The 23,679-nt window shown below is 41.8% G+C and overlaps 1 protein-coding gene across 1 annotated transcript; it reads right to left on the bottom strand.

The window, feature by feature from the left end:
* Positions 1-12: 12 nt before the first annotated feature.
* cdc40 (cell division cycle 40 homolog (S. cerevisiae)) lies at positions 13-23,143 on the bottom strand. The gene is made up of 15 exons (XM_034075973.2): positions 22,920-23,143; positions 22,142-22,228; positions 21,511-21,640; positions 21,328-21,420; positions 21,065-21,204; positions 20,820-20,916; positions 20,485-20,624; positions 18,507-18,581; positions 17,570-17,615; positions 15,913-16,014; positions 11,914-12,029; positions 11,025-11,158; positions 4,576-4,652; positions 1,884-2,028; positions 13-1,667 (listed from the first exon to the last, which is right to left on the bottom strand). The coding sequence occupies exons 1-15, from the start codon at positions 23,109-23,111 to the stop codon at positions 1,490-1,492; spliced, it is 1,752 nt and encodes a 583-aa protein (XP_033931864.1). The 5' UTR covers positions 23,112-23,143; the 3' UTR covers positions 13-1,489.
* Positions 23,144-23,679: the final 536 nt, after the last annotated feature.

Below are 23,679 nucleotides of genomic sequence, written 5' to 3' on the forward strand. Positions count from 1 at the left end.
AAGAGAGACGGAGCGATAAACCCAAAAACATATCTTGGTTGGAACAGCTTCTGAATGGAACTATACAAAGTTGTGTCACATGGAGTTTTAAGTCGGAGTACATTCTGCCAGGCCACAGCTGTTCTTTAACAGAATGCTCTTATGGCCTGACCTTTCTGCAAAGCTGAAATCCCTGCTCCTACTTATCCTGCTCTTCCTCTCCTGGCCTGTAAAGATCTTGGACGTGTAAAGGGGCAGACTAATTGCTTTCAGAGGCTCTCTGTGGTCTACCTCATAGTGGTGGTGTTTTGGCTGCAGGTCAGCCTTCGATTCACAGTCAGCTCCGTCATCATGATCCTATCAGAGCTTGTTGTTATACAACCTTTCCAGATTATAACAGTCTGCACAGGCCTACAGCCCACTCATTAGAACATGAATTAAAAGAAATAGATACATTTTGTTAAAGGAAATGTATTGAATTTGAATATTTTGAGATGGAAATAGGGTGAGCTTTAAAAAAGAGAATGAGCTGTGGTAGTAATGTGTGCAAAGGTAGAGAGATGTCGGAAGCGGATGATTTCTGGACAAACGGATGCTTCCCTTTACTTGAACCCTGATATGATTTTTATCTCGAACCGAAAACACAACAGCAATGTGAAGGACGTCAGTGATGCATCTAGATTTGCTCATTTTGATTGTTGGATATTTGAATGAATATGTGTGGGAGAGTGCGTGGGAAAAAGACAAAAAGAATACATGAACTTCTATTATTTCCTTCCCACATCGCAGTGTCCTGGGTTGTAATGAAACAAAACCAACAATTGAGGTCCACACAAAGCAGCGTTGTGTGGCTGTCATTTATTTTCCTCCTTTCAGTTTGTGTGTGGTGTACAATAAGCCTCACTCACTATCTCTGCTGCACCACAAGTTAACCAATGAACTTTCTCTGAAAACAAATTACTGGGATTGCCAACCTCAAAAAATATCCAATACATCTGATTTGCCAAATATTTAAATGAAATGTAATAAAGAAAGTTAACAAAAAGGTTTCTCCTCAGGTGTTGTGTTTTATGGCTGAATAAACATTTTGTCCAAGGAACCAATTCTTCATTTTCTTAAGAAGTCAAATGTACATGTTTATTTCCACACAGCGATGGTCTTACAATTGAAAATTAATAATGGTTACTACATATTACAAAAGAAAAGCTACAAAGAACATTGCAACAACAACAACATTCTGAAATAATGTCATGGTTTCCCTCTAATATTCCGAATGCAGTAGAAACTATTTAAAAAGTATGCTTGTGGTCATCTTTGTACAGATAATACATAATTTGAACTCTCACGACGAGATACAAAAATATGCTGCTACAATGAGACTGGATACCAGTCCTGTGGCTCTCACTTTAGGGCTTTCAAAAAATGTCCCTTTCCGTCTCTCTACAGTGAACCAGTTCTGTTCCATTTCCCAGAACCCCTTGCCCAAACAGAAACACGCTCCATGACATATTTAATCCCAGAGTTTGATTAGTCCATCCCATCCGCAGGTGATGACCTTGGAGGTTTCGTGCGGGTGCCACAGTGCGCTGATGCACACTTTGTCATGAGCCTTGATCCTGTGGTAGAGCTTGGTGGTCTTCCAATCCCAAATGTTCAGCTTTCCATCCGCATCTCCTGACACCACATAGCTGGGGGAAAAGGTCCAGAATAGACGGATAGAGAAGAGAGAGAGAGGATGGAAAGATTAGCACTTTGCTAAAAAACGTTACCTGACAAAAGGTGGGAGTCTGTTTTTCCATTTACTGAAACAAGTGATTTTAGTTTTAAACATTCAACCCTGATCTCCTTCATATCTCTTATGAAAGCGTTATACTCGGCTATATCAGAAAATTAAAAAGGCGTACCTCATGTCTGGGGAGAAGTCCACTTGGCAGGCATAGCCAGCAACCATGTGACCTTTGAAGACCTTCTTCTTGTTCAGTCGGAAGCGGTTTTGGGCCCCAAAGATCAGAATCTGGTTGTCCATGGACTGACAAGCCAGCCATTTACCTGGGGTTGGAAACAAGCAAAGACAATGACGCAACCAGCTCATCTCAAACGGTGCTGCACACAGTACACTACTGTTCCACAAGCTCAGAAAATCACTGAGAAAACATTATATTCAAGTATTATGGTATTGGATTGTATTGTATAAGAAATTCATGGCCTATATTAAGTAGGACAGCAATTTGTGTTGGTAGTAATCATTTCAATATGCAGACATATCGAAGCTCTAAAAGCTGTCATAGCAAGTTTCAAAGTGCCCATTTGCTCGCTATTTTGTCTCATTAGCATGACTCTGCACAGGCATATGTTTAACAAGCAGCCACTGTAGAATCATGACGCTGCGTGCCACTGATTTTAATATGCACTAAACCTGGCAGTCTAACTACTCTGATCTAGTGCGGCATTAAGTAGAGCTTTTAACCTTGGGGTAAAAATACTTCCGACACAGAATTCCACACCACAAAGGCACAAACATTTGGTAGATGACACTCATGAACTCAACATGTTGCCATCATTCAAATTAAAAGGTTGAGACATTCAAGGATAATAATCAGTGACTGCCTCGTTCGGATCTACTCTAAAGGTTTTACAGCCTCCAAGTCACTACACAGTGATTAGAGGCAGCGCTTCAGTGTTCAAGCATTACACCACTCACTGCACTTCTTGAAAGGAAACATGATGGAAATTATTAATGTGGTATGAGACAGAGATCTAGTGTTGTTGTGTTTCCTTGTCTTACATCATGCCTCTCAAAACATAAATAAAAAATACACTAAAATGTCAAATGCAATACATGCAGAAGAATGACAACGTGGCCAATTTCAGCAGCGCACTCCAACGCTCTGTACACATAACACAGGAGAGGTGGGGCTTGGTGCCATTTAGCGTGAGAGAAAACGGAATGGTCCCCCACTGAGAACACATTCATTATTCACCCGCTCCGAAGAAACTAACCATGTTGGCACAAATAAGAACGCTGCTGCCCAAAGCAAAGGGAGGAGGCAAGGGAACGTGTAAGGGAGAGGATGAAAGGGAGGAATCAAAGAAGGTAGAGAAGAGCCGAGTTTGATGGTAGCTGATGGAGTACAAGAGGGACTTCCTGATTCAAAGGGAAGCCTTACATTCGAAGAGGGAATTTTGAGGTGTGAGCTTCTATGAAAAGTCTCTGTCAGACCGGGGCTTCTTACATCCTCCACTCACATCTGTGGAAAGTCATTAGTTCAGCAGCAAGTTCATTCCATTCTCCCACTGTGTCGCATAATGCATAAAATAATGATGTCCTGATCACAAGCGTGTCCCATTCCTCGGCTGACAACTTTCATTTCATTTCTTCTTACATGGTAAATTGCACGGTGACTACGGGAAGAAACATAACATACAAATACTGTAAAGGAATTGTTGCATTTTGGAAAATACGCGTATTTGCTTTATTGATTAAGTTCGATAGGGTCAAAAAAACTCTCCCCATATAGGGAGTAGATAGCCTCACTCTGTCCAACAGTTACCAGCACCTCTAAAGCTCACATGTTAAATACAAAAAGGCATCTTAAGGTCACTACGTTTCTGACGGTTTGGCCAGGAGCAAAGACTTCTTGGCAATCAACTCATATCACGAGAAGAATTGGCCGTTTAACCAAATACAGTTTTCCTTTTGATGCTATCCTGTCCTCTAATATTTTATAAAAGGTCCCGAAGCCATTTCATTATTATCTTTGAATGGAGGAGAGTATCTCTCCATCTAAAGTTCAAACACTAAAATAAAGGCTTCACAACTGAGCTTCCTTTTACCCAGCGCAGCCTCTCTTTCCCGACGTGGTTACATGTCATTAATTGAAACTGCTGGCTGCTGTGCGCTCTACAGTTCACTCCCTCACAATACTGTGCATTTAGGAGACTTCAGTGTTTCAATAGAGCTCAATGGGGCTGTTTGTGACAGCTGGCGTACTGGGAGCAAACACACACAGGATTGGAGATGAATTAGGACTATACAGTCGATATATACCCATCAGAAACGCTCAACCCTGATGACTGGTTCTGAACCCCCATATTCACTTTCTTTTCTAAATTCGTTTAAGCAATGACCAACTCTTACAGGTGTGAATCAACTCCAATCTGGCCAAATAAGTTTAAGTACCCCAGAGTAGGGCTGAACGATTATTCGATTTTAAACGAAACCGCGATTTGAAATGATGCAATTATCAAATCGCAACGTTTTTTTTTGTTTGTTCTTCTTGTGTGTCAGTCATCCACACCAATCAGAAGTGCTGTGCTCCACATACCAGTCATTGTTAACCAATCAGAAGTGGCCCATGATAGAAGGTGATAGACAGATTGATCCAATCACCTGCCAAGTATTTTTGAAATACGTTTCCAAATGGCTTCCAATGGAGCTTTCCTAGATGGTTTGGTGAAACAAACCACCTGAGTCAGGTTAGCAATGCTCCATCACATGTGTCACATCTATTACAGGGTGAATCTTAAACTGAAGCCCTACCCCACCCTCTTCTGTACTTTGCCTGACAGCATCTGTGGGATGATTTGAGTACTCACCGTTGGGAGAAAGTGTCACTGCTGGCATGGAGTGCATGCTCGGCTCGGCGATGTACTTGAAGTCCACTGGGATGTCCCTGAAAAAATAAACAAAGCACTGTGAGCATTACATTACATTGCATTTAGCTGACGCTTTTATCCAAAGCGACTTACAATAAGTACATTCGACCAGGAAGACACAACCTTGAAGAAAACAGAATCATATAAGTACATCAGGTTTCATAGAGCCAAGTATTTCAAGTGCTACTCAACTGGCTTTAGATAAGCCAGTCCTTTATTAGTATATAAGTGCTCTGTTAGCAGTTCTTTGTTAGTCATTCTATCGCTCGAGGTGGAGTCGAAAGAGATGAGTTTTCAGTCTGCGCCGGAAGGTGTGTAAGCTTTCTGCTGTCCTGATGTCAATGGGGAGCTCATTCCACCATTTTGGAGCCAGGATAGCAAACCCACGTGTTTTTGCTGATGGGAACTTGGGTCCCCCTCGCAGCGAGGGTGCATCGAGCTGCTTGGCTGATGCAGAGCGTAGAGCACGCGCTGGGGTGTACGGTTTAACCATGTCCTGGATGTATGAAGGGCCAGATCCATTCGCAGCATGGTATGCAAGTACCAGTGTCTTGAAGTGGATTCTAGCAGTTACCGGAAGCCAGTGGAGGGAGCGGAGGAGCGGCGTGGTGTGGGAAAATTTAGGAAGGTTGAAGACCAGACGAGCCGCTGCATTCTGGATGAGCTGCAGAGGTCGGATGGCACATGCAGGTAGACCAGCCAGGAGGGAGTTGCAGTAGTCTAGGCCAGTGGTTCCCAAACGGTGTGCCGCGGCACACTGGTGTGCCGTGAGGCAAGTCCGGGTGTGCCATGGGATTTTGTGACAACCATACCTTATTATTGCACTATACAACTACACAAAAATAATTATTTTTTAATTTACTATATCAGTACTTTGTAGGTTTATATGTACGTAATCTGCGCGATTTGCGCGTCCACATCTCCACGTGCAGTGCTGCATAAACAAGGCTGTGTCAGCGATAACTCTCGAGGCCCATTATTTTGAGTTCATCCGAAGAATAGACAGGAATGTGCCGGTGAGGTGCAAACTGTGTCCAGGCCAGAAGCTGTTATCCACTGCTGGAAACACCACGTCAAACCTCAACAAGCACCTGCAAAGAACACATGCTATGGTGGAGCTACCGCACACGCCATTTGTTGTTTGTTTATATCACAGTCTGTTCTTCTTCTCTGTCTTCCGGTTGTTGCCTGTTTTGAATGACGAATACACACTACCGCTGCCTGCTGGTAAGGAGAGTTATTGCCACTCACGCATGCGCAGTTCGTACAACAACACGCAGGAGAACACACCGACGCAACAGAGTGAGCAGAGATAGACTGCGCAAAATATACAGATAGCAGGAGACAGAGAACAGCCACGGTCAGATAGGAAAACATTCAGGATCTGGATCAGTCTTATGCGACAATGGAAACTGAACTAAAGAGAACATTTGAAACTTTAGCAGTCTGCGTGATCTGCCTGCAGGGAGGGGCGGGCCGGCCCTGCGAGTAAAGTAACGAGTAAAGTAACGAATTACTTTATGTAGAGAGTAACGAAGTAGTGTAATATATTACTTTTTTTTAAAGTAATATGTAATGTATTACTTTTTTTTTAGTAACGACCCCATCTCTGCTGAAATGTTACATTTATAATTTGTAGTTCAGGACCATGGACAATGCAGCTTCCTTGCATTGACAGTTATCTGTGCTGAATTTCCTTTGTCTCATTTTTAATGTTGTGACCTGTCTGGTTTAAATGAGTGTGTTGCTGCTTTGATGAAGCCTAATTTGATAACGTTTCAAATTAATTTCTGAAATATTTCGTTAATAAATATTTCATGAGTAATATAGTTGTCTTTGTCACATTTTATTTGGCATTAGTAAATAATTATGCAAATGTACAGATATTTTACATGATATGAGTGATAACACGTGTTATAAGGGCTATTTTACACAATAGGTGTGCCTTGAGATTTGTACTTGTCCTTTGGTGTGCCTTGGGCACAACAAGTTTGGGAACCACTGGTCTAGGCGTGAGGTGACGAGAGCCTGGGCCAGAACCTGCGTCGCTTTCTGGGTCAGCTGGGGACGTATCCTCCTGATGTTGTAAAGCGTGTATCTGCAGCAGCGGGTTGTAGCAGCGATGTTTGCAGTGAAGGACACGTTGTTATCTAGGGTCACACCCAGATTCCTTGCAGCCTGAGTCGGGGAAACAACAGAGGGGCCGATGTTGATTGTTAGGTCAAGAGTGGAACAATCTTTTCCCGGAAGGAAAAGCAGTTCAGTCTTGTCAAGGTTGAGCTTGAGATGATGATCAGACATCCACTGAGAGATATCAGCTAAACAAGCAGAGATGCGTGCGACGACCTGGGTCTCTGAGCGGGGAAAGGACAGAATTAATTGGGTGTCGTCGGCGTAGCAGTGGTATGAGAAACCATGCGGGCTAATGTGGGTTGAAGCTGGGTTAAACACAGGATGAGACAACAACCGAAGAGAAAAACACTGAAAAGAAAAACATTTAATGAGCTGTACTGTAGTTTGTTTATTGCAACTAATTATGCAGTCTCAAAAATGCTCACAGGCGGAGGAGGAACAGCTACGGTGAAAAACAAGGGAGGAACACCATTACAGCTAACAGTATGTAAACAACTCTGCTCTGTCTCTGCTTTGGGAGAGATAGGAAACTTGGCTAGTTAAACTTAAGTGGACTGCAGGAGATCATTCAAGTCTACAGAGCTGCGTGTGTCTGCCAGGATGACAGCTTCCTCTTTTTCTATACTGTGTAACTTTGGTGCCACTCGAGTAAGTGCCCTGCACTCCTCCTGCCATCTGCTTTAACTAAAGCCATGCCTGAGATGAGTAACAGCTTCAGCAAGGGGGTCGCACCGCATTCGCACAAGACCAAAGATGGGCTTTGAAGAACTTAAGACAAGAGTTTGCCGAGAAATGCAAACCCGTGTTCACATTAAACACACAACTCATGCGCACACACGGGCAGACATTTAAAAAAAAAAAGAAGAGGCGGCAGGGTTTGTCAGGTTCAAGACAACAGATCTCTTTATCAGAGCTCCAGAAATAACCGTGTGAACGTTGTGTGGTCTGCAGAGGTGGGAGAGGAAGAGAAGAAAACACACGACAAACATTCTATACACTGGGGATAATCATGAATAATACATGATTGTTTACGGTGTCAATCAAGACAGGCTGCAGTGACGACACTGAAAGAGGATTATTTTTATAATTTCGTATGTGTGAACTTTTGTTTGTCAGGCATAATATCTGCAGTAAGCAGCGTTTCCGCCAGGGGGGCGTCTTGCCGTCATTTGACGCCCTTATTCAGCTCGGGACGCCCTGAACTCGAGCCAAAAATATTAATAATTCGAGAGAAGATAAAGTTTTTATCGCTTGAAATAACGAAAAGGAAAAAAGGACATCCCTCTGTTGGAGGGGCGAAGGAGTCTGGTGGGATTCTTTTCGGAGTATTGAAGGTCGTTTCCCCGACATCGGCGGTGCCTGCTACAGGACAACACAGAACGTGCACGATTTGGACGCGATGAGCGGTGCTAGTGGAGCACGCGCGTGAGCTGCGAGCACCAGAGCCTCGCAGCAGCGAAACTGAGGCTCCGTGGTAAACTGTGGTAACACGAAGAGCCGCTTGGGAGCCGAACCAGCTGGTGCTTTAAGAGAGCCGGGCCAAATGATCCGGCTCTCTATCGTAAAACGACAGTATCTATAAGGGCCGGCACAAGTCAGCTCCTCGATGACACGGCAGTTCACTTTCTGTCGTGTGTGATTCCAACGATGTCCTCCCCTCGGCTCTGCACATTTTTACAGCTTTCCGGATGCCCTTTCCCCCAATCCATCATCATGCATACGTCCCTTCTTAGCCCACCATTTCATCGCCCTCTGAGAGATGTGTTTTTGAACAAGAGCTAACTCCCCTTGTTGGCACAGAGCAGCACATTTTATATTGATTGTAATCCTCCCTCAACTCGTACACAAACACCAACTCTTCACTCCCAGAGGATAAACCCCGGCTGCAGTTAAACTCTCTCCCAAATAAACTTGAGTTAAAATGAGCATGGCATTTGAATTACGCCTCTTAGACTGTGTTGTGAATGACTTTAGATTTGCTGCCTCACAAGCTTGTCTAAGCATCTGCACATCCTCACCCTGCCCCCCCCTCTACTGAAGACATGAGAATTCTCTGGTCAAATCTGCCGGGACACTAAAGCCACCCTCTGGCCGAGCATACCACTCGCCCATTCGCTCCTACGCTGCATTTAGAAAGTTCATGGGAGACCCCCCCCTCCTTAACAAGCTTACAAATTAGAGTCATGGGATGTTGTATTTTACTTTTTTTTTTACTAGTTAATCCCCATTTCTCACACTGGGAAGATCTGACTAGAGCGAAAAAATAAATAAAGGTTACAAAGAAATGTGTCCTTGAAACCCCCCCCTCCTTTTCAAGAACCTAAGCGTCTTTTATCCGCTGGTTTTTAAATATTTATCGTCTTTGAGCAAAAGTATCAGAGTTTGTTTATCAACACAGGACCCCCGGTTACTCTTAGTAGTCCCTCTCATGTAATGAACATATCTTAAAATAAATATTTGAAAGGCAGGAGGGGATTACAAATAGTTTAAAAACTTTATCTGATTTGCCAGGCACATCTGCTTTCCAATAATGTAATATACATAACTTAATTATTTATAAAAATATGCAATTGGCAGCAAAGACCAGGCTCACAGGGGTTATGCTGGAACATTGGTACAGTGCTGCGTTAGCTCCCAGTGCAACAGATGCATGTAAAGCATGGAGGCAGAGCCGATGACTCAGAGCAGATTACAGCACAGCTGGGGGAGCTTTGTCCGAGACACTGTTGTTGAGAGTTTTGTCGATGTCAAATCCTCTTATGAACAACCAATGAAAGGAACAGTGAGCGGTGCAAGAGGGCATCTTCAGGAGGCAGCCAGATACACTGAAGATGTATAGTTTGTTATTTCAAATGTTCTAGGTGCAGAGGTTAGACAAAACACGACACAAACTTTCCTTTTACAATATCTACTGCATTTGCACACGTGACGTCCACTTCTAGATCATTCTTGATATATTTATTCTACCATTTACTCAAAAAGATGTTAGTCGATGAAATGAAAAGCACCGAAGCACTATTGAGGCTCTGATATTAAAACAGAGTAGTAAAGACATTGTGTATCACGCAACCATAAGTCAGAAATGTCCACAAACACCATTAAGCTCATTGGTCAGTAGTATGCAGTGTTAGCTCTTGACTGGTTAACTCATCGTTAATATCAGCTGACAGGCCAAGCTAAAAAAAGGTCTAAACCACCACACCAAGCGTTTCCCGAGCTGTCGTTGTGAAACACGCAGCGGGGCTTTCTCCCCCACAGTCACTGAAGAGTGGGAGTTATAATACATTCTGTCAACACCATATTACTTTGTTAGGACAAAATAGTTCCAAGTAAGTGTTTGTAAAACGCTGAGATCTCGTTTTTTTTGAAGAATCTACATTAGCAAACATCTGCCTCCCTATCTTTGCCAGCTCTATTAATAACTTTCAAAGCCCAAATCGCATCGTCAGATTAAACAATCCATTACATTACATGTTAGACGCTTTTATCCAAAGCAACTTACATACTGACTTCTGTGGGCAATCGCCACAGGAGCAATTTGGGGTGAAGTGTCTTGCCCAGGGACACAACGACATGCTGACTGCAGTGGGGTTTGAACCTGTGAGCCCCTGATCCCAACACCTACGGACAACCCACTACGCCACACATCTGGCCATCATCATCATCACATCCATCCATCACATATTAAGTTTGAATCAGACTCAGCGAGGCGAGGAATAAAGGAGAGGGCGAGACGGTGAAGCGTCAGAATTAAAAACGAAATGTTTAACAACAGAGCAATTTCTGATTCCAAGTCATTTAATTATTAAGACTTAATGAACACAACTTTGGTAAAAAGACAAGACAGCATTATACGTTTCATTAGAGCTTTAAGGATCATTAACATTTATAAAATGTATAAAATCTTTCGACTCCACCTTGAGCGATAGAATTACTAACAAAGAACTGCTAACAGAGCACTTATATACTAATAAAGGACTGGCTTATCTAAAGCCAGTTGAGTAGCACTTGAAATGCTTGGCTCTATGAAACCTGATGTACTTATATGATTCCGTTTTCTTCAAGGTTGTGTCTTCCTGGTCGAATGCACTTATTGTAAGTCGCTTTGGATAAAAGCGTCAGCTAAATGAAATGTAATAAATAAAAAAAAAATGTCAAGGTGTTCCTGTATTGGATTTCCCCCTATTAATTCAACCACTTCCATATGTCATATTCCATATGTCAACCCTGATTTACAGCTTGTAGTCTGCACTTACCACTCCCAAACTCGAAGACTCTTATCGTCTGACGTGCTGACAAAGCGGCGATTCTCATCCACAAAGGTGATGGTGTTGACGGCTCCCAGGTGACGGTCGTACTCCTGAACCACCTCATTGGTCCTGATGTCCCACTGCCAGAGAGACAAGGCACAGAGAGCAAAATACACAGAGAAGGTTAACACATTCATTCAAGTCAAAACCTAGTAGATTATTAAACTGGATTCAAAAAACCACATATTTATTATTAAAAAAAAGTGTTCTGCTGTGTGCTGATAACCTATTTTCCTACAATGGTGAAAGATATCTTATGCCTGGGCTGTGGGAGACTCACTGAGAAGCACTTCTAAAACTGTGCAGATATTGTAATGTTAGCTATCAAACATACACCCATTAAAATGGAAGGAAAGTCTCCAGGCAACAACTGAATAGGATGCATTAATGTCCAAACATATTTGATATCCAATTTTTATTCTGTTCTGTTTTTTAAGATCATAGCCTTCGGGCACAGGAGCAGCCATCTGTTCTGAAAACCCCGGAGAGAGCAGCATGATTTAATAATAATGCTGAATATGTGCCAGATATTGTGATAACTCCAACCTTCCAATAGAGGTTCAGAGTAACGTGTTCTTAAAACTGTTAACCTAATTGTATGATATTACAGTAATGGATTTCCTACTATTATCACCAATTGGTCCCCTTTGCCTCTTCCACCCTAATGCTCCCCATGATAAATGACTTGCTGTAGTCCTGTTGAAACCCAGACACACAGGTGTGCAGAGTTTACTTCACGCTTCGGTGGGCGCACATAGAAATTCTTATGCGTATCTGCTTGGCCAACTGTGAAATATACACTTGAAGTGATGCTTGGAGCAGAATTGAATTGTACCTGAACAATCTTCTTATCAGACATGCCGGCCACAAAGAGATCCTGTTTGTCCTCGTCTGGGTTGAACTTGACGCAGTACGGAACCTTTCTGTTGGTGAAGCGAGAGATACACTGGCCTGTGGAGAGGTAAGTGTCAGAGCTCAGGAGTAATTCCCTGTGCTTTTCAGAGGAGACACTCAAGTTGTTTAAAAGTGAGGACACAAGACATGTTTTCAAACCACAGCTCAGCCGTAACACAGACACATTTCTTTGAGTTTATTTAGCAGAGGTGAAACAACACGGGAGCGATGCTACCTCCACTGCCGGAGAAGAGGGAACAGCAAATTGGAAATGACTGCAACACAAAGAGGCCTTTACAAAGATAGGAATAGAGGCCTTTCACCTAAATCATTTATGTATCACATCCATTGTTTAACTGCAAATGGGACACATCTAAATACTAGAAACTTCTCGAGGCATCCCTGCTATGTACAGCTACAACTTTGAACTGAAGAAACCGTCACAAACTGGTGGGAACACAGTCTTTAAAATGAACTTATTATGCAGTTAGAAAGTAGAAGAATGATGTGGCTTTAAATCCGGTTGACAACAAGTGGGGGATTTAACTCTGTTCTGCCCTCTGCTGGATTGGCAGTCTTGAGTTGAGTGGGGTGGGAACTGAGATGGATGAGGAGTGGGGAACATGTGACCCCAGAGACACTACATGTAGATCACTTTCCCCTCTGTACAAACAGATACAAACAGGTCAAACAATGGCAATGATTCTTCGTCTTTTGGATCCCAAGGGTCCAGTGACATGTCCTGTTTTGTCCGTTCAGAACTAAAGGATATTCGACATGATTAAAATAGAAAACAGCAGGATATCTCCCTATTTAATGACTGAAAACAGCTTTTCTGCTATATAAATCAATACGTCGACTAACCGTTTCAGCTCTAGTTTACCATCCCTAAAGACAGAGCAACCAAAAATCTAAGAAGCTGGAGTTTGAATGTTTAGTATTTTTGCCTGACAAATTTATTTTACCTAATTAAAAACGTACCAAATAGGAAACTGTGTGTGCAAGTTAAAAGTCTGTGTAAAGGGCGAATGAGAAACTGGCCTTCTAGAAACACGCTTGCACGTCCAGCCGACAGATGCAGACAATAACACAAGGAAGCTCTCTGCGCAGTCATTCACAGTTATCTGATGGCTTGTGAGGTCAAGGCTATATAAGATTGTGCTGAGGTTTGTTATGATGTCCTTCCTTATATAATATCAGTGTGAGAAAAAGTTTTTAGAGAGTACTTGTCCATGGACAAGTGAGTTTGTCCGAATACATTTTTCACTTGTCCAGAATGGACAAAAATTGGGGCCACTGGAATCTTCTTCTTCGCCATCGTATTTTACATTTTCCCACGGTTTTTACGACACCGCTAACGTAAGTGAGCGGTAAGATTTTACTGCATCACACACATCGTTTGGATTTTAGCCATTCAGGTTCTGCTTTTCGATTCCGGTTATTTTTGGTTCTCGATTCCGGTTCTTTGAGAGGGTAAAAATAAGTCAAACTGGGAGAAAAATATATTTATGAAAACATTAAGTCAAATCTGTATTCCTATTTTCAAATCACTTCATACTGTTTAATTTCTTACAGTTATTGAATACAATTATATAAAAATAATCTATGCATTGTTTAGTTAGTTCTAAGTGGTGCAGTTTGAGAATGTACAATATTTGTCATTGTTCAAATGATAATAAACACATATATAAAGCATATTTGTCCACTCATGTTGATAAGAGTATTAAAAACTTGAAAAATATCCCTCTAAAGGTACATTTAGAACAGATAAAAAAATGTGCGATTAATCGCGATTAACTATGTTAATCGACCGACATTGCATCTTCACTGGTCTCACGATTCGATTACGATTATCCTGTCAACGATTCGATTCGGTATCCCGGTGCATCACGGTGCATCACGATTCATACCAATGCGTTGCATCCTCAATTTTCTATATTACTGCACATGGCTTATTTTTCATCAATGCATACATGCAGTAAATACATATGAACTCTCTTTTTATTATTTAGAAAGTGCTTCAGAAATCAATAACATAAATGTCTTGACATTAATTTATAAACCAAAATAAATGAATTGTATAGGTCTAGCCTCCGTGTGTGAAGTTGTTCCATCCTCAAAAACAAAAAGCTAATGCTTCTGCAGTCTAGCTGCAGCTTCTAGCCACGGCCTTCTGTTAAGAAAGGACACTGAATGTCCTGAATGAGGCATCACACACAGGACTTGAGTCTGAACACAGCAGACAACAGGAGTATTTACAACAGCATATACAAACTAAAATAGTGCATGTGGGTGCACACTTACATTCTCTGTTTTACTGTTACATAAATCCCATGAATGTATGAGATTAAATTAGCTTCATTATATCTCAGTGATTAAGTGAATAATAAAGTTTCTATCGGGTCACTATCAGCCTGTCACTCATTATTTTCAGGGAGGAGGCGGGCTTGGAGGAACGGAGAGGAGACGGTGATTGCGGAAGCTTTTTTTTTCCTGCCTTCACAAACTTTACACACGTATATATCGTCTGAAGATTGCTAGAGGACATTCATACTTTGCAATCCAAGACTTAATTAAATCCACCAAAAACCTGACATGATTGTAACGCAATTATTTTTGAAAAACATAAATCCCTGTCTGTGTCTCTGAGCCGCAGCGACACGGAGTGATTCAGAGCGGGTCCTTCTGCTGTGGGTTCTGGACTGGTGTTCTTGTGTTGATAGATAAAGCAGACTGCTCGGTGTTGCTGTGCCGCTGTCACGTCTGTTCCCTGATCTCTGCGTCACCGACCGATTTGATATTAAAGTGACAGAAAAAACGTTATAGTAAAGCCGCGGCCGGAAAATCAGGAAGCAACGTTACTACTCTATAACCGATTATCTTCCGTCACTGCATCGAGACCGAATCGTCCACGTCCGCATCGCAGAAACGATTATTTTCAACACCCCTATAGCCTATAGGCCTAGCGCTTTTCTACAACTCAAAGACGCTTGCACGCTTACACATGTCCTGCAATACACATGCTCCAGCTGCCCAGCTGCTCACTGTTTGTAAAAGTAAATAAATAGTATTTTCATTTCAATAATGTAGCTACTTTCTATACCCTGCTTCATAAACAATACTGACATCCCTGTGCTCCTCCGAGTCTGGGGGTCCGGGGATGTGAGGACAGCGCGAGGACACAGACAGGGAGGCTGCTTCACTTCATAAAGGAAATGGTGGTCAATATTAACAACACAGGAGCTAAAACACTTAATAACCTTCATTACGTGTTAGAGAAAGAACATAAGAAAGTTTGACAAAGATGAGGCTGTTAAACGGGCAGCGGATCTGCTGTGTGTAGAAAGAGAGAGAGAGACGCTGAGCTGCACCGTGCAGCGATCAGCTGATACGGAGCATAGAGAGAGCTGCAGTGCGCGGGGCTCGGCCTCGCCTCCTGTCCTCACAACTCTTATTAATCCCGGTACCGGACAATTGTTATTTGTTCCTACTCGGAACCGAGTTTTGCTTCCCAACCCTGCCACTGTGCTACACTTCCCGCCCCGCCCCCGTCTAACTGTACAGAAAGCGGCGAGATGCATTTCCTTAGGAATCGACAAGCAGAACCGAAACTAACATTTCTAAACGAACAATGGCGGACACGTACAATTTGCGAATGAGTTCTGCCTTTTGTAAACTGAATGTATCAATAATTTGTCAATAAACGTCACTTGTCCGCCGGACAAGTCAATTGACAAATCTACTTGTCCGATATTGTAAATATCCCGAGTGTCCCCGAGATTGAATTTTCTTCACAGAATATTCAGGGTTAGATACTGAACACCCTCTTGAGAAGCTTGAATAGACTCAGTCTTTAAGCGAGATGTTTTTGTGGAATCATTCATTCTGAATATGGGCAACAGGAGGTGGTGAGAATAACAGAAAAGAGCAGTAGCCCTACCTGTTTCAGTGTCCCAGAGTTTCAGGTGGCGATCGTAGGCAGCGCTGAGGAACTTGGTTCCAGAGTTGTTGTAGCAAATGTCTCGAACTGCTTTGCTGTGGCCTAACATGAGCAGGGGAAATGTAAACACACATTACAATCAAATAAATAAATATATGCTGAAAATCCACTATGTTCCGTACTCTTGTTATCTTAGTACCCTGCTGCATTGCTTCTATTCTCGATTCATTTGAGGAATGGGAAATGAGGTGAGGGGAAATAAGGGATGCTGAGGAAGAGAGATGATGTGGGAGACGAGGGGAGCGGAATCTTTAAATGAGCGTGGAGAGTAATGTCATGCTCCATCTGTCTTAACCACTGTTCTACACCTTCTCCCATTCTCCCCCTAATCCCCTTGTATGAAACCGCTTGGCTTTTTCTCATGCGGTGCAGGTGATGCGGGGTCCCCGGGGGCGCAGGCGGCTCACTTGATAAAAAACTGCTTTTATCAGGGCTACACTGTTTCCACAGCGATAACAGAGCCCACTGAGGCTAAGTGCCTGCCTGCTCGCTGGCAAACCAAAAGGCGCAGCAGAAAAAAAAGCCTTGTTGGTGTGCGAGTGAGGAAACAAATATAGATGAACTACTGAAGGCAGGGCACACATGTCAATACCCTTTGTCCCACACTGCATTCCGACATGATAATGCACACATAATGATATCATTCATACACATCCCACAAGCTCACGTGTACTTCACTGTTCGTTCTGACTTGATAGCACAGACAAGCTACGTGTGCTAACAACAGTGTGTGGTTCAATAACAGATGCTTTGCAATTGCAAGACGGTTAGGAGGGAAATACCTTACGCATTAAAAAAGACGGTGAAGCAAACTACACATTGTAACAAAAAGGTGTACTTTCTAAAAGATATGAAAGTCATCCAAATACATAAAACAACGAAATAAAATAGAATTGTCAATCTTCATTGTTTACTGTTGTAAACAATGAAGATACCAGACAGCTGATGATTAAAGTGAAAACCTGATGTGTTCTTCACAACAAAGCTGTTTATTTTAAGCTAATAAAAAAGCAATCAGCCTCATTGTGTGCATCTCTACTGCTCCCCCAGCTCACAACCCTCACCCCCCAGCCTGTCACTGTCACTTTATTAACCCCTAAACTGTGCCGCTCTTCCTGTACGCCAGCTCCTCTCCCTGTCTTGTGCCCCGCCCCCCCGTTCCCCATGCTGCTGAATTATGCATTTTCTGCAAGCAGAACCGTGGCTGCAAACAATCTCTATGCAGGCAGTGTGCCGTCTCTTGGAACAGCGTTAGAGTGACCTGCACACATCAGCTGAAAACCCCCCCCAGACCCCATCTATTCCCCCATCAAAGAATATCCCTAAACTTCCCGCCAGCAGACGCGTCATTATGTTCCAGTAATGATGAGCTCACTTTCTGTCATTGCTGTGTACTTCCCAATCGGCTGAGTGCATTTCAGACTTCAAACATATTTCATGTCATCATCTTTGCTAATGATCCATTGTTGGTTATTTAAGTTTATACATTTATTTATTAAAAAGGTGTGAATTTCATATTATTCTGATAACAGCTCATACAAATAATTGTCAAGTACAGAATAGAGGGTTTACCAAATCAGAATGTAAACACACTTACCAATAAATGTCCGTACACACCTCCTCTCGCCGTACACTTCCCACAACTGTGACGAGAAAGAGATAAAAACAACGAATGAACACAGACATTAACACGCATCTAATTAAATCATGAACACAGACATTAACGGTACGTCCACACAGCAGCTTTAAACACATCTTCCAACGCTTCTCTGCCCATTGACTTTGAATGGGGATGACGTCACTTTGCCTCGCTTTTCGCCGAACTGCATTGTGGGGGAGCGATGTTGAGCAATGTTCAACTTTTGAGGCTGAGCTGGAAGCGTCAGCCAATCAAATCCTGTTTATGCAAATCTGACAGTAGAAGCGCTAGCCAATCAAACCGCGTGTAAGCAGGGAGAACCAGACCGCAGTTCATTTCCTCATATTCCAAACGAGAAATGACGGTAGCAAATCACCCGGTTCTTTACGACCAGACTATTAACGGGATACAAACCGGAGGAACCAGGCATGGAGGGAGGTGGCAGAGACAGTGGGTGAAACTGGTAGGTTTTCGCCTGTTTGGGGAGTTTATATATATATATATATATAAATTGCTCGCATAAAATCTCCTGGGTTTTTTGCTTTGTATGTCGGGGGCGGGAGATTCATGTGATTGGTTGTTGGTCGCGTTGCTTGCAAAAAACCACCAAGCTTTCAGACACGCCCAGCTCCAAGATTTTCGAAAAGCTGCTGTGTGGACGTACCGTGACACACACCTAATTAAATCAGCAGAATTAATATGCATTGTGGGTGGATTGAGATCAGTTTTAAAGCGTACAAAAGCAACACGGTACAATGAACAGAGTGCTGGTTTGACAATGACACAAGCAAATCAAAACAATGATTAAACTGCATCATTGAAACAAAGAACGAGAGTGTGTATATCCACTCATAAGCTTCTGAGATGTTTATAGTGTAGAAATGTGATTATTTACCTTGATCTTACAGTCCATGGAGGACGAGAGCAGAAGATGACCAGAGCTAGGAAATAGTCGGATGGCACTGACACCCTGTGAACAAAAGAAGACATGCAATCGTGAGTAAGCTACTCTAACTAATCATTACTACAGGTCCAAACACCATTGGTGAAGCAATACCATTTAACATCAGTGTGATATCTAATCAGCTCCTCCAGGAGACATTATTAGTTTAATCATCATATCGAGTGCAGGCAGAGAGTCTGTGCAGAACACTCTGCTCCGTATTAATCAGAGCAATTAGGATAACTTCCAAGTTACTAAACTTTCCCCAACACATGTCGTAAAACTTGGGGACACCGTGCGGGCCATCCTCCATCTATTATCTCGACATCAGCACATCCAGGCGCTTATTATCTTTTCAAAACGCTTTGCGTTTCAAATGAGACTCTGAAGGCTGTAACTTCCTGCACAAAGCCGATAGGAGCCAATTTAAAACTCGAGTGATTTCTCTCTCCGTGAAGCACACTGGCAGATCTGACACTTGAATCCAGCGTTTGCTTTTACATTTGAATTATAATGACTGTTTTGAAAGAAACATAATAATCTTGGATATGTCGGGGACAATTTGCTCGTATATGGCTTTGTTATCATGTTATTCAAAAGTACTCGGGAGACTTTTACTGTCTGCCTCATACATTCTTACAAGGACTGCATAATGGAATATTCTCTATGTATGCAGACACCTGTTTGACACTGCTATCATTTCACATTCAGAATCATTTTAAAACAACATTTGAATACTTATCTTTTGTAAAGCCTGCTTTGAGAATACTTGTATATTAGGGGTGTAACGGTTCACAAACATTTCGGTTCGGTACGTACCTCGGTTTTTAAGTCACGGTTCGGTAAGTTTTCGGTACAGCAGAAAAAATGATCACAAAACATAACATAACACTGTGAATAATGTATTCACTCAAATAAATACAAAATATAATAAAAATAAACATTAAGGTGCAGCATTTCGATGAACTGAAATAATCTGTATTTGAACTTTACTGTACTAGTACCTAAGCTGCCAGTTTGACATTAGGACTTGCTTGTCATTGTATTTTCATGTTTTTTTAAAGAAAAATTAACTTGTCCACATTGCTTGCCGAAGGGCAGATTTGCTGGCACTAGCAATGTCTCCTGCTGTGGAGAAAACCCTCTCGCTAGGGACAGAGGTAGCAGATACAGCCAGGTAGCGCTTTGCTAACATGGCAACATAAGGATATTTGGCGTTTGTAATAGCTTTGGCTCGGTCTGAACTATTTGCGAGTGGTGGAGGATTAAATGCTAGTGGGAGTTGGGTTTGCACTTCAGTCTTTTGGTACCGGTGATATTCACGTTCGGGTGATGCCTTTTCAAATGAGTGTGCAAGTTTGATGTATTGCCAGCCGCGTAATCAATTTTAGTTGAACAATGCCGACAAACAGCTTTGGTTCGGTCCACCTGTCTTTGTCCGTCATCCTTGTACGTAACTGTGAAACCAAAATGTTCCCAAACCGGAGACTTCAATGATGCTGGAGGATTTTCGAGCTCAACTTTAACTGCGTTCGCCATTTCGACAGTTCCTCAAATTACTGACTACATTTGAACGCATCCCTCTGACCAGCTCTCATAATATGACTCTCGTCCAATGAAATGACTTGCTCGCTCTATGACGCATTGAACACAACGTGAGCAAATTACTCTGAATTCTGCGACGCAGCACCTGAGATTACTTCCAAGAAGTTGTTCACGTTCTCAAATGTTTACATTTAACGTTATATTCGTTCAGTACACACACGTGTATCGAACCGAAGGGCCCGTACCGAAAATTATTCGGTACGGGCCCTTCGGTACGTGTACTGTTACACCCCTATTGTATATGTAAGGTTTATTAATTGGTACACAAAGAGGCCATTAATGTACACAAAGACACACAAATGTATCTTTGTCTCTTCCCACTGACCTTGGTGTGTCCGGACCAGACATGAATCTGTTTCTTAGGCAGGTAACATTTGTCCGGAGCCTCTGAAGAACGCAGGTTGATGCCCACATCCTGTGGGACGTGGAGATAGGACCTGCCCTGGTAATCATACATGTCTTTAACTGGGGGGGTGAACAAAAAGAGACAACAAATAATTACAAAGCAATCCTGCAGCATTTGGATACACGTTTAAAAAGGGACACCTAGCTCTTGGATGTGCTAATTTGACAAAAAGTCTTATAATACTTAAAAAAGAAATGTTAAAATCAATCATTCCAACTAGGCACACGTCATCTTCCAAGAAAGACTGTCCATACCGTGGAGAACAGTTTTCTCTTCTGCGGGAGCTTCTTCCTCGCTCCTGCCCTTCTTCTGCCTCTTGGCTGTGATCTCATCCAGCTCTTTCTGCTCTTCCTGTAAAAGAAAAACAATTCACAATCTGATATTTACCAAGCATATTAGTTATGGGAGACATCACTGAAGATATAACGTGCCGAGTTAAGCCATGTTCTCACATATGCATGCCAAAGCGCTTTTTTGGTTAGGTTAAACAAAGCATTACCTCTGATGGCTTGGCCCCGTCTTTCTCATCTATAAATTTCGCCCATGGTCCAAGGAACTCTTCAATTTCTCCTGCATCTCCACCTTTGATCTTTTTCCTTTTCTCTGTCTTCTTTGTTCCACTCTCAAACACAGTGAGCCCTGGAGGAAGAGACACCACACATTATCATTGTTAATATCCTCAAATAGGTACTTTATGCATGATAACACGTCATAAATAAAGTCAGCTGCAGGTGAACACTTTACATATAAAGTGAGATGTACCTTTATTTTTCTCCGCCTCATCCACTGCGCCAATGTAGCTATTAGTGGTGGGAGTTACCTGGTGTGTGTCAACTGATGGATCTAAAGCATAACCTACGGATAGAGAGGGGAAACGGTCATTCACATTCAGGGTCAATACATTGACTGCATCATTTAAACCACAGAGGTCATAGATGAGCTTACCAAAGGTGGAGAAGGTCCTCCTTTGCGATTCAAACATGAAGTCGTTGAGGTGAGCAGGTTCTGCATAGCCAGATAACATGTTCCTGGGGGCGGACATCTGCTGGCTTTTAAACGGGTTCATCGGCCCTAACTGAGAGGAAGAAATACAAAATCATTAATAACACAACTTTTTTACGAATGGACCCTCGCAAAGGAAATGATGTTCAAACATGGTCCTCATACATACATTTCTAAGCATGACTTCAATTCCAACCGACTTATTAACCATATTTTACATGGATCAAGAAATAAGTACAGCACTAGATTGATTCAAATGAGAAATTGCAGCATTAAACGGAAGAAATAAGGATAACGGGGGAGATGTGACATCAACATAATCATTCTTTTTAATCAGAAATGATGTATTTGTGTGACATTTTGAATATTAGAACTGGTTGATATTATCACATATAAGTATTATCTTGGATATGGTAGTGCCAAGCTGGTAGAGGCATTTGTCAATTGTTTCTCAGCTATAGAAAACACATAGAAATGTATGCAAAAAAAACAAATGTCTTTAAAATTCACGTTTAATATTATTCTACTGCACTTGACCTATCCCTAGATGTAATTTACTAATTACCAAACTTACCTCTGGTGCAAACAAGGTTTCATATGTCGGGTTAAACGTGACTTCTTTCAATGAAGGGTCCAGGTGTGTGCCAGTCTCCACCGCTTCCTGAAGAGAAGAGGTACCAAAATAATCTCACTGTTTGACTAGCAGTACATTGATTACAACATTGATGTTTTAGTATACAAGCTGTTTTTTCATAATTCACATTTCATTCAGTTGTTCAGGTCTATACAATCATTAACAGTACATTTAAATGTTCTCTTCCGGCCTTCTGTAGTTTTAAATGAAATCATAAATCAATGTATTAAACATTTTGTGGAGAGGCAGGACCTAAAATAAATTATGAACAAGAACAAGACGGTTATGGGGCTGCAACTCAATAATACTCAAACAACGGGGGCAATCCAGTTCAGACAAATGATGGTCGTTTAACATACATTAACCATCTTTTAAAAAAGCTTCCCTGTTGCCGTTTTGGTACTAGCTGCTGAAAAACTACATAAAACCATTTCAAAAACGTCATATTTATGAATGAACTGTTAGTCGGTACAACGTGAGACCAACATGCAATGCTTTTGCTCTACCCCTAAAGTTTCCCGCTAACCGCTGCTGGGTTTACTCGTGACGTTTACAACTTACAACTCCACACAGAAAATAGTTATTCATAGAGTATCTTTCCTTATCAATTGAGACAGTTATTCTCATTTTTATATTCAGGCATTGCGTGATTTATAGTAGCTAACCTTTCAAACTAATTTCAACGTTTAGCTAATGTTAGCTAGCTTTATTAGCTTACCTTAACGGCGACCTCGGGAGCGAGATCGAGAAGAGCCACAGACATTGTGGGTGCAGACTTGAGAGGTTTAAGGTGAGCCGTGGCATCCGGGTTCGCTGGGTCCACTTTCTCAACACCAGAATTTGATTCGGACTCATTTTCTGAATCAGAACCGCTACCGTACGAAACGAGGGAAGCTATGGTGGCAGCCATCTTGGATGTTGTGAATTCACCGGAAGCAGATGGGCGTTACTTCCGTTGTGAAAAAACACTTTTTTTTTCATCCGAACATGTGACATTTACACGAAAAAGAACATTTATAAAAGGGCTTGACTCTACTATTAACAGAATGCTACATTCAACATGGTAGCAGGACATGAGGTTATTAAAAATAGTTTAACAAAATAAGAGAAAAACATGAATACAATAAAAATATGACAACTTTGCTTCCCGACGAGAACATAATAATAAATGGCAGAAACTAAATATATGGAGTTTTTTAGGTTAAATAAAATTGAATTTGAAAATAACAGGTATACAGTAATGCTGTTTTTGAATAAACCATAAAGTGCAAACATTGCAGATACAAAAATAGAGCTGCAACAATTAGTCAATACATTGTTTGGATGGTATGCAGATAATGAGGACTAATTGTTCACTTTTGATAAATGATCATTTAGTAATTTCTAAACAAAAAATCCTCTCTGTTTATGAAATTCGAGGATTCCCTTTGACCTAATTAAATGTATTTTGACCAAAGTGACACTTTGACTATTTTTAC

This window comes from Pseudochaenichthys georgianus, chromosome 24 (assembly GCF_902827115.2).
Source record: "Pseudochaenichthys georgianus chromosome 24, fPseGeo1.2, whole genome shotgun sequence".
NCBI classification, from domain to species: Eukaryota; Metazoa; Chordata; class Actinopteri; order Perciformes; family Channichthyidae; genus Pseudochaenichthys; species Pseudochaenichthys georgianus.

What these genes read in the sequence shown, in the direction of transcription:
- cdc40 (XM_034075973.2), bottom strand. Translation starts at nt 23,111, where the DNA reads ATGGCTGCCACCATAGCTTCCCTCGTTTCGTACGGTAGCGGTTCTGAT. An exon ending in ACGGGGCCAAGCCATCAGAG is followed by an intron (nt 20,917 to 21,064) that starts GTAATGCTTTGT and finishes TTTCTTTTACAG; the next exon opens with GAAGAGCAGAAAGAGCTGGA. An exon ending in AGTGACACTTTCTCCCAACG is followed by an intron (nt 2,029 to 4,575) that starts GTGAGTACTCAA and finishes TTCCAACCCCAG; the next exon opens with GTAAATGGCTGGCTTGTCAG.